The 12,087-nt window shown below is 34.2% G+C and overlaps 1 protein-coding gene across 1 annotated transcript; it reads right to left on the bottom strand.

Annotated features, from left to right (window-relative positions):
• Positions 1-301: 301 nt before the first annotated feature.
• LOC114317135 (pathogen-related protein) lies at positions 302-2,076 on the bottom strand. The gene is made up of 4 exons (XM_028263830.2): positions 1,672-2,076; positions 1,329-1,461; positions 871-1,175; positions 302-740 (listed from the first exon to the last, which is right to left on the bottom strand). The coding sequence occupies exons 1-4, from the start codon at positions 1,816-1,818 to the stop codon at positions 588-590; spliced, it is 738 nt and encodes a 245-aa protein (XP_028119631.2). The 5' UTR covers positions 1,819-2,076; the 3' UTR covers positions 302-587.
• Between the last annotated feature and the right edge of the window lie 10,011 nt (positions 2,077-12,087).

Raw genomic sequence — 12,087 nt, 5'->3', positions numbered from 1 at the left:
AGAGAGAGAGAGAGAGAGAGAGAGAGAGAGAGAGAGAGAGAGAGAGAGAGAGAGAGAGAGAGAGAGAGAGAGATTGATTGAGGTTTGTGATGTATTATGTGTATATGATATATAGAGTATTTTGGTTATTTTATCTTCACTTGTCTTTTTAAACAAAATATTTTAATGCGTGAACTGTTTGACCAAATAAATTCAAATTTAGACTTTTCAACCGAGCGTCCTATAATTTATCTTCATAATTTTATCATATATTCAAATTTTCATCTCATCAAAAATTCCGTAGTATAACTTATTCTCACAATTCAATCAATTATATCATTTGCTAATTGAATTTATGACGCGTGCATCAGTTCGACCCATCCAACAAAAGTAAAATACAACGTTCTTCATTTCATCTATTTTTCTGGTGATTACTACTACAGTGTGGTAAAACCAGTGACCCAAACTCTTAGAACTACTCATTTATTTATACCCATTATTAGAGGGAAAACAAGCTTAAAAAAAAGACATGAAAGATACATCCATCGAAAAGTGAAATTTTTGACTTTGTCTTGTAAGAAACTTCACAAGAACCATCACACACATTATTACCCAGTGCTCTTCATGAAAGGGCAGCTTGAAAGCATCTCATTTGTGGAACTATCAGAGGCACCACCGTGGCCACCCTTCACAAGACCTCCGAGCAATTCTCCGCGATCATAGAAGAACTCTACCTTCACGACCTTCGATTCTTCATTTAACTGTTTCAACCAGAATTATCAAATTCATGCCTCAAAACTCTCAATTCTGTTTAGAAATTCGAAAGAACTTAAAAATAGAAGACAAGAACAGAAAAAGCTTTAATTGGGGATGAAAGGATTCAATATATACCTCAAAAATGGCCATGCCATACAATTCTATCTTTTCACCAGTTGGGGCATACCCTTTAAAGGGACCCTCCATGAATCCCCAGTGCCTAAACTTGAATACAATCACCGGTGGCCCCGAATAAACTTGAAGAACCTCTATGGCAAATCCTCGTGGGAAAGTTGTCGTGAAGACCTGGTGCGATGACTCTGCAGTTTCCTCGGCTATGTTGTACAACTGGAACTCCTCTGGCAAGGAGGTCTGCAGTAGTGGGTTGTACCCTCCCCCAAGCTTTTGCACTATTTCTTCCAGGGTTATCGGTTTTCGCCCTGAAAATTTTGATCATGAAAGTGCTCATAAGGAAAATTAGATTAAACAAGAAGGATAGGCTACAAAAATTTACATTAAAAGAAAAGAAGAAGAAGACGCAAAAAAAAATTAATTAATTAAAAAAAAAAAAAAAAAAGAGGACATTTTATTACCATTGAGACTGAAAGTGTACTTCCTTGGGTCCATGGTTTTGAAGTCATCAAAAGATGCCTTATGAAACATCTCCATTTCCCATGACTTGAGAAGGTTCTGCACTTTTTCCTCAAGTGAACCCTGAGGCCAAATCTATCATAAACACACAAATAGGTCAGTCATAGACAATATTAATATTGATATGATAGTAATATACAATTATATACATATACAAATATAGAAAGGATAGTCCAAAAACCCATCATCTGATTAAAATAGTGGGACCACGGCTTTAAATGTTGCCACACTTACGGTTTTAACGAATCGGAGAGGAAAATTTCGTTCATTTTACAAAATTGTTACCTTTGTTCTACCTTCTTCAAAGAGCTTGTTGACAACATCATAGTTAGGGGGAACACCAAACCTCCACTTTGTGTTCTTCTCTCCCTCTCCATTCAAGTAAGATCTATACTTGTCAACCTGCTGAGTCTCACCTAAAGAAGATGACATATTTGTATTGCTAAACAAGGGCTAAGCGAATCAATGTTGAGCCTGAGATTGTGTGATGGCTTAATCCATGCCTTGTCTCTTTATATATATACCAAAACTTAGCCTATCATAGATGAAAAATAGACTTTTCATGATGCTAGTCAACAATTTCAAAATGATATTTTGTTTGACTAATATTTGATGATAAGAACACCCAACAATATGGGCCAGGAAAAAAAATGGGGGTTTAGTACAAAATTTTGTTTATTTACTATATCCAAGTTATGTATTTTGAGTTATTTTGATTCTTAAAATTTTACTTTCATCCCCAAATGATTAAATGTGTGTTAAGGTGGTCGTCATAGCTAATATCCCAATAGTCATTGTTAGAGTAATTAGTATTTTCGGGACAAAAAAACATCTCAAAAAAAAAAAAAAATGTATAACTACATTTTTGGTTTATAAAGGATGCGTTTTGTGTTATTTTAGTCGCAACATTTTGAGTAGATCAATTTAGAAATGATTAAATTTTTTGTTCCCAAAATTTCGATAGATTGGGATACTTATGGAACGGTCCTATTGACCAGACTTATTTATCTATAAATCTTGCTTCGTTTTTTAAACTGTCAATATCTCCAAAATACCCTCACTGTATCTCATTCAACACTTTAGTCATAACACTATTATCATGACCCTGTCGCCAACTTGCCAGCAATGACCTCCGATCTCCGGTGACCACCTCCGGCCACCATCTCTAACTACGTACCGACAATTACCTCTAATCTCTGGCAACTTTCGGTGATATTTTTCCAACCATTTTCCAAAAAGAAAAAAACAATGTTCATTCTCCACCACATCACTACCATCACCACCTCCTTTGTTCTAATAGTAACAAGAGAGAGAGAGAGAGAGTAGGGGATGAGAAGGAACAAAAATAAAGTATTTACCAGAAACAATTCACATTAGTCTTTACCATCATAGATCAATACAAGATCAACAAAATAATTAAATATACATCCAGTGATAAATTTATCACTAAGTGATTTGTAAAAAATTATAGATGTTAATTCACTCACCCACATTCACACTTTCACTCACTAGTAAGACACTCTCATCCTATATATACATATAACCAACTACAGATAAATTTATCACTGAAAAATAACTTTGCAGTAGATTCGGTTTGAAAAATAAAGAGACAGAGAAAAAGAGAGACCGAGGAGAAAGAGGAGCAAGATCTAGAAAACATTGTTGCTTGGAGTCATTTGGAGTCAATTTCACTATTAAAACAACTAGATCGGTGGATCAGTGATGGCAGAGTAGAGACCAGAGATGTAAGTGTAGATCAGTAACAATGGAGTATAGATTGATAGCAATAGCGAATAGCGAATAGACGATGACGGTAACAAGTAAAAGATGGTAACGGTGGCCAGTGGATGACGATGGTGGCGGTGGTCAACGATGGTAGCATTGGTGGTAACAGTGATGCTCTAGGAGAAATGCTGGAGAGAGAGAGAGAGAGAGAGAGAGAGAGAGAGAGAGAGAGAGAGAGAATAATATTAAGGTTTATTGGTGCATTCAAAAGATGTGTAAGGAAAATTCTATTTCCACACGTCTTTTCGTCTCTGTGTACACACTTAATGAAAGAAAATTTTAATGATAATTTTACCATGAAGCAAAATGTCCATAATGGACATCGATACACAAAATAAATATTAAATCCAAATTTTCTTTGTACACATCTTTTGAAAACAATAAGTCGTAGCGTATATCTTATGGAAAAACAAAAAACAAAAACCTAGTTCCTCCGTTGTTTTTCACTTCCTCTATTATCCTCCACTACTTGCTACACTCCATTGTTATACTATATTGTCTCCCATATTGCTTAGATAATATACCCTGATATTGCTTTACTTTCTAAGTTCATACTCTATTGTTTATACCTTCTTTTTTTGTTCCATTAGAATCCACCATCATTCTAGATTTTTGTGATGGAAGATTTGCAAATCAATGGAAGTTCATATTCAAATAAGAATATACCTAGTTACAACCAATCCAATAATGAAAATGTGAGTTTCATTGTACAAAAGTTGATTTTGTTTTTTCTTGTTCGAGATTCTCATTCGGCAAACCAGTACTGAAAATATTTATTATTTTCAGAAATCACTGCCGAAAATATTTTCTTAATTTGGAAATTAACTTTCAAAAACATAAATTAATTCGGTTGTAAACAACTGAAATTTTTATAAAAATTCGATTTTCAAATGCCGAAAATATGTGACATATCCGGCTCTAATGTTTTGAACTGAAATTCACATTACTTACCTTCAACAATGCAATGGAGCTCAATGTAGGTCTTCAATGGAGTTGTGTTTTGCTAGAATCACTGTGGGTGGGTGTGTCATCCTATGAAGGGTTTGAAGGTGTGTGTATATACAAGATGTGAGTTAGGATTATCATTGCAACATGTACAGTGTGTATGGAATGAGAATAATAACATATAACCAAATTCATAAGTGTGTAAATTGAGATATGATATGTACAGAGACGAAAGTATGTATGGAAATAGAATTACCCATGTGTAGGACCTATATCATTTGCGTCGTATCGTGTTAGGTTGTATTCATGTCGTGTCATCTTGAGTTTGTGTCATAATTATTTCAAGACTAACTCGACCAGTTTATTATTTTGTGTTATTGTGTCGTATCATTTTCAGTTCGTATATTATTTGTGTTGTGTTAACGTGTTGTGTCAAAAAATTTCACTATTAACTAAAAATATCAAATGTATGAAAATAATTTAAAATTTTCTTCACTAGTTAAATTTAATGAAACTAATCTCTATCAAATGAAATTATTTATAAAAATATTTTATTTCAACTTAATTTTATTTTCTTAATTTATAAAAATTATATTTCATTATTATATTTCTTACTAGATTCACTCAAATAATAGATCAAAAAAAATGCATTAATTTCAATTAAAAGTAAAAACAAAACCTATATTAAACTTAAATTTGTATTTTACGTACTTTTTAATAAATTGAATGTAATTATGTAATAGATTAAAAAATGTCATGAAACTCTTTAGTGCAAATAATAATGTGTAATTAGTCATTATATGGGTTATACCTGTCAATTTTGTGTTATACAAATTTGACATTAACCCAACTTTTTTAATATTCGTGTTATTGTGTTGTGTAATATACGTGTTCGTGTGAAAAAATGGCCAACCCTAACCTGCTAATTTCATGTATGATTTGAGTCGTATTACCGTGTCATGTTGTAAATTCTCACCCTTATACCTATAGGTTTTTAAGTTCATTAAATAGGATTTGATAGTAATTGTCCCTAGATTTTAATGATAATGAATACTAATGAGCTGACGTTAGTCATAGAAATTTGGGCCAATTACTTACACCTCCCTTGAGATTTAACGAAATTACAAATTTTTCCTTAAAGTTTCAATAATTACATCTCACCCTATCGCAATTAAAACCATTAACATTTATCATAAATTGACTAAAATGCCCTTTTGACAAATAAGGACAAATTACCTACACTTCTATGAGATTTAGCTAAATTACAGATTCCTCCCTGAGATTTAGCTAAATTGTCATTTTCAAATAAGTTATGAAGTGCAAAATTAAAATGAAAAAACACTTATCACACTACAAAAAATTAAGGTTTTAGAGACCAAAATTTAGGGACAATTATTTTTAGGGACCAAATATTTTTGTTACGAAAAGTGTCATTATTATATTTTTAGCAACAAAAATTGAACATTAGTGATTAATTATTATCTTTTTGGTATCAAATTTTTTGTCTCAAAAAATAAATCATTTTGAGACCAAATTATTTTGTCCCTAAAAGTTTATTTATTATTGACATTTTCGAAATTTTATTGCTAAAAACCTTCTTTTTGACTTTTCAAGGTGACCTTTTAGTGACTATCCTCACGACGATAGAAATTAGTCCCTAAATGTCTTTTGCAATAAAATTTTCACTTTTAGAGATCAAAAAAATTGGCGTCTAAAACTTTTATATATTATAGTGTCAGATGGTGAAAATATCATAAAATTAACAAATAATTAAATAAGTTAAAAACAAAAGAAATGTCTTGTCAAAAAATTCTTAGAATATGTTTGGTTTGATTTCTATAAATTTATTTTTAAATGTTTTTTAAAAAAATTAAAAGTTAATTTGGTTAAGAAATAAAAAAATAAAAAAAATTATTATTTTTGTATAATTTTATCTTTTGAGTGGTTAGAAATAATTTTTACAAATTAAATATATTTTTTCATATTTATTTTTATTAAATTAGTTTTTATTTATTTTTTAAATTCTAAATTTTTTTTTTCTAAACAACAAATCAAACATGGTTCCAAAAACTTAATTTTTTTTTCCATCTAACGTAATTCTTTGTAAATTTTGTTGATTTATTAAACGGATTTTAGTAGGGGCAATATCGTCCATCAATTTATATTTTGGTGATGTCAGCTAACCATTCTTAACATTTAGTTAACGGTAGGGATTAAATTGTTTTGCGAATATAAATCTCGGCGGGCAAGATGTAATTTCTGAAACTTCAGGGAAAAATTTGTAATTTAGCTAAACTTCAAGGGAGGTGTAGGTAATTTGCCCTAGAAATTTAAACATCTTGAAGCAAGTTATTTGGTTTGGTTTTTGAAAATTATTTTGAATTTTTTTTCTATTTACTTAATTTTTTTACTTTGGTCTTTTTTTTTTAATCAAGAGTGGAGCACCAACAAATTCCAAAATACGATCTTGTGAACTGTTTAGTTTTTCCTTTTTCTTATGAACTCTAATGTCTCATTAAAGTAGAAATTACACAAAAGGGTAATCACTTACACATTTGGATTTAATTTGTGAGTAATATCAATGGGTTTCTCTAAATGTAAAATTACACATTAGGCCAATCCACACTATAGAGGTTTTGAATTTTATCTCTTTCTGGAACAAATTCCACATTATGAATACTCTAATGTAACCCTCCAATAATGTAACACTCTAATATAACACAATAAAAAACTCTTTAGTATACTTTTTCCAAATGTAATAACGTAATATTCCAAACTTTTTTCATATGTAACACTCCAATATAACACACAAAAATTTCTTAGTGTACTTTTTTCAAGCGTAACAATTCAATCAATATAATCTCAAACGTAACACTCCAATGTAACACACATAAAAACACTAAAAAATTACTTAGTGTACTTTTTTCAAATGTAACACTCACAGTTTGAAATTATACATTTACCCAAAACTTACTGAGGAATTTTTATATTTCTTTTGGAATGGTTTGAAGAATCCCACACTCTTTTGAATTGGTTTGAAGAATTTCACACCATTTTGGAATGGTTTGAAGAATTTCACATCATTTTTCTTAAAGTGTTATATAGGAGTATTATGTTTGAGAAAAGCACACTAAATAATTTTTTTATGTGTTACATTAGAGTGTTACACTAGGGAGTTTTTTTTTTTTTTTTTTGAAGTGTTACATTGGAGTGTTACAAATTGAAATCATATATTTGCTCAAAACTTACTAAGGTGTTTTTGTGTTTCTTTTAAAATATTTGAAGAATCCCACATCCTTTTAAAATATTTGAAATTTTTTATATTTCAAGTCATTTATGTACTCCTTTTGAAATGTTTTTCAAGTCATTCCAAATAAATAAATAAATAATCCCATATAAAAATTCATCCCAAATTTCATTTCCATAGATGGTGTACCTTACATTTATGGTGTGCGTGCGCGCGCACAAAAGAAGAAGAAGAAGAAGAAGAAGAATGAAACATAATAGAAATAAGGATATAACCGTAAATCTAATGTTCAAATAATATATTAAATCTACCTTTCCAAAATCAATGGGATTAATTGATTTATAAGAAAACTCGTGGGATTAATCAGATCATCATCCCTCAAGATGTGATTTATAGGTAAATTTTCCTTTAATCAATTTTCTTTTTTACCTTTTAAATTTACTTAAAAAAAATAAATTATTTGTGAAGAAATTTGAAAAAAAAAAAATTGTTAAAGATTAAAAAAAAATAGAAAATAAAAATAAAAACACACAAAAATGTTCATTTAGAAACTAATAATGTAATAAAAAAAAAAATCTTCAATTATTAGGTAGCTCACAACGTAGATATAAATGTGTTCATTTATCAGTGTATGCAATGTGGTGGTGGAATTTTTATTTATTTATTTATTTATTGTCAAGTAATGTTAGAAAATTTTAAATTAATATCATTAAGAATGAATTTAAGAGTAATGTTTTTTTAAAAAAATTAAGTGTTTTTTTTTTTTTTTTACAGTGTTAATGGACAAAAGAAGTGTTGAACAATTTAATTACCTAGTATTTTACAAAATATATACAACCCATAAACCAAAGGAAAAAGAAAAAGAAAAGAAAAGAAATTTACATAGTCTTCGATGAACATGTGGTCAATGCCCACGTGGTCTGATCTCCAATACTAAAGTATCTTTGGTCATGGAAGTTACATAAATGTGGGGTAAATCATCTTAAAAAAAGGGTGTAGGGTACGCTTAAAACGATGTGTATTATGTGCAAGTAATAATGTTTATAAGTTTATATCTATTAATATTATAACTAAATTCTTTATAAATTATAATTAATAAAAAAAATATTTATAATCAAAAATTACATAAGGTATATTAAAGAAGTTTTGAATCATAATTAATGTACGGGAAAGAAATAAACATTCTCGTATAATCCTGTTGACTAAGTCTACGCTCCTCCGTACGATGTCGCTTTATCACCTAAAAACACAAACGTGAGCTAGTCGGCGGGTGTGTGCCGGAAACCTCTCCGATACCTAAGTCAGCAAGCTTGGCAAATAGACAAAGCTCTGTGTATTCAGAAAGCAAAGTTGTGTGTTACCTCTCACAAGGTGATGTTTGTGAGCTTTTATAGGTTTCGTGTGACACAATCCTAGTGGGACTTCTATTCCTCCATGCAGAGTCCTTCTAGGATTCATACTCCTGAAGGATAATGCTTATCCCTCAACACCCCCCTCACTGCTTAAACCAAGTGAGATGGTTTTACCATGGCCGAACTTCCACACGACCGAAGTAAACACGACTCTGCTTAGCCGCATAGTGAGCCGAACTAACCTTAATCCGGCTCTTCCACACACTATTCTTGCTTCGGTATCTCATGTACAACTCATGGTATAGTTAAACCGAACTAACATGTCAAGACCGATTGAACACTAAGACCGGTATAACTCCGAAGCATTTCTAGGCCAGTAACTTCAATCTTCTTTCGGACCAGACTAACTCCAAAACATCCACAAGACCGGAGTAACTCATATGGCCATTCTACTCGGCCCTTCATACTGCGGCCTAAAGCAGCCCATTTACCTAGCTCGGCCCAATTTCCATATAAATTACCCTCTCAATTGCCCCTTAATTCCATCTGCGTAGCTTGATAGGGATTACCTGTCTATAAACCGGGCTAAAGTTTTAGCCTTTCCAACCGAGCTAATACTTTAAGCTTGTAGAGCCGAGCTAGCACTAATGCCGAACTATCCTTATCTGGTCAGAACGTCGCTTCAATCACAGCAACTGAAACGCTTCCCTTTCCAATGACACGTGGCAAACTCTGATAGGCTGGGGGCAGCTGTCACGCCGCTCTCGTACTACGAAAAATTTGAACAGTTCCCGCTTTTTCCCTTTCGTCCCTTCTTTTACACAAAACACCTTCTATATTTTGGATTAACCACTCCATTATTACATCTCTTATCTCTCCATCCTGTGTTCTTGCTGTTCTTCCGTTGCACTTTGAAGAGACTGTGACTTTGTTGCCATTTTTCCATCTTCAGTGTTTCTACGTCTTCGTTTGGTAAGCAACTGGAATCTGTCTATCTTTCTTTGCTTTTATCTACTTCAATGTAGTTTTGTTTTCTGTATTTTTGTAAAACATTTTCTTTCATTTTACTTAGCTCTGTGCTTCTATAAAAAAAAACTTTAACAGTAGAACGCATGAGTATATGATACATCCTGTAGAAAACTAGCTTTCGATCTAGAATCTTGTCCCAACCGAACTAGAAGACTGTTTGTGCTATATATATAGATCAATTCAGACAATAATCGAACTAGAACTCGTAGCAATAACAGTAGTTTCAACAAGTTACCAACTCTTGATTCACTTTAGCCGAGATAAGCTCACCGAACGAAGTTTGAACTCATTAAACTAGGAACCTCGGCGTTCAACCGAGCTAAGCCTTTGGGGCTAAGCCAGCTTTCTTAGTTTCTGAACCAAACTCAGAAAGCTGCCCCTAGAGGCTCAACCGAAGTAATCAAAACTCATAGTTCAACCGATTTAGGCCTTTGGGGCTAAACCAGCTTTCTTAGTTTTTCAAACCGAACTCAGAAAGCTGCCCCTAGACGATGAACTGGTCTAACAAAATTGTTTCCAAAGCCAGTATGCCGACACGCTTGCTAAGGTCTGGCTAATAAAAACCCTGCTCAAACCGAGCTACCAAGCATTTTGCTGAACCGAGATAGAACCTGTCTACAAAGCCGAAGTAGGGCTCTTTTACCTTGCTTTCAATTTTGTAGCACGGTCCAATGATCTGTGTTTAACCCCTTCGTTTTCTACTTTGCAGACTTAGGTTGCCCAGGCACTCCTCCGTGCGCTCAACCGAGCTACTGAGCACAACTTTTGCACCGATCTAAATTATTCATAATTTATACAATAAATGGGAAAGTATAGGTATCTAGTAGACACTCCAGGCAGCCTAGCCGAATTCAGAAAAGACTACAATATACCCGATGACGTCCACCTGTCCTTAGCTGAAAAAGATGTCATTCCTTGGGATAATGAAGGCTTTGTTCCCTTCACCCTACTATCCATAATTGAAACCGGACTGGGATTTCCAGTCCAACCCTTGATGTGTGAGTTTCTTAGGCAAACCATACTATGCCCAACCCAACTATCCACCAATTCCTACCGCATCATAATGGGAATAGCTGAACTGAACCGCCAAGTCGGACTAAACCTTGGCCGGGCCGAAATCTTCCACCAATACTCCATTGGTTCAAAAGAAGATGGATGGATCTATTATTTGAGAATACGTCGTCGCCGAGAGAAAATAATAAAACATACACCGGATAAAGACTTGAACGACGACGACTTTTTCTGGGTATCTGGGAATTTTGAGGATCATCAAGCCCAGATTCCTGGCCGACGTATAAATTGGAAAAAAGGAGAACCCGGTAAATTTACTTCGGTTTTTTGGCGTGCTATTTTATATTTCGGTTTTTTTATCTTTCAGTCGAACTAGCAGTTGTCTTCTTTCGCAGATTCAGCCCACCTACATTCCTTATACAGCTACCTAAACCTAGCAACTTTGCGCGCCGCACTACGGTAACCAGAACGTAGTTGGGCCAAATTGCTAAAGTTCGAGCCGACCTATAGATACAGTGGTCGCCGAAAAGCCAGAGTGACTGATTTTCTTCTTGAAGACGCACCGGAGCCAGACCCAACCTTACCACAAATCCGACTAATTCCACTAACTGCCGAAGAAGAAATGGCTAAAAGAAACAGAGTCCGGGCCCTCTTGACCGAGACCAACAGGGCCGAAGTACCACCATCAAGTCAAACCCAAGAAGCGGTGGTGGCCCTTCCTACGCAACAACCGTCCTCATCCCACCGAACCAAGCGCGCCCGAACTACCGAAACTGAACAACGCTTGGTAGATGAAACTGTTCTTCCATCGAGCCCGCTACCGAGCCCCCAACCGGAGCCTTCTGACCGAACTACCAGTAGCTGGCCGCCAAAACTTACCTTCAACAACCGAGATATCCAAGACTCTGACTCGGTTGTTGCTGATAAGGACCACCAGTTGGCCTTCAACCTGGCCAAGAGTGTGTGCCTTCCCAAAGATATGGAGCACCACCAAAAGCAACTAAACACCGAATTGAAGGCCATCCGGTTTGCAACAAAATCCATGATCCTGGTAAGTAGTTTTGTCCGTAGTTCTGCCTAGTTTTTTTTCAACTTTTACTTCGGCTCAAGGGAAGTCTTTGTTTTGTCAGGCCATTCAGAAAAACAACATCACTCACAGGAAAGTGCTAGAGCTCAGGAAAACAACAAGACAAGCCGTGGCAGAAGCCGAAGTGAAGACGGCCGAGCTAGAGGAGGCCAAAAAGGAAATGGCCGAGCTACGAGCTGAGAACGGCCGACTGGCCGGACTGGTTAGTTCGGCCGAAGCAGAGAAGCAGAAGGCTTCCATTGCTC

The sequence above is a fragment of the Camellia sinensis genome, chromosome 3, assembly GCF_055761805.1.
Source record: "Camellia sinensis isolate YWXY chromosome 3, ASM5576180v1, whole genome shotgun sequence".
Classification (NCBI taxonomy): Eukaryota; Viridiplantae; Streptophyta; class Magnoliopsida; order Ericales; family Theaceae; genus Camellia; species Camellia sinensis.
This window is presented reverse-complemented; position numbering and strand designations above follow the sequence as displayed.

Excerpts from the sequence above, each read along its gene's own strand:
- LOC114317135 (XM_028263830.2), bottom strand. The coding sequence starts at position 1,818 with ATGTCATCTTCTTTAGGTGAGACTCAGCAGGTTGACAAGTATAGATCT. Across the intron at positions 1,176-1,328 it reads GTACACTTTCAGTCTCAATG|GGCGAAAACCGATAACCCTG; the intron begins GTAATAAAATGT and ends CAAAATTTTCAG. Across the intron at positions 741-870 it reads ATGGCATGGCCATTTTTGAG|TTAAATGAAGAATCGAAGGT; the intron begins GTATATATTGAA and ends TGGTTGAAACAG.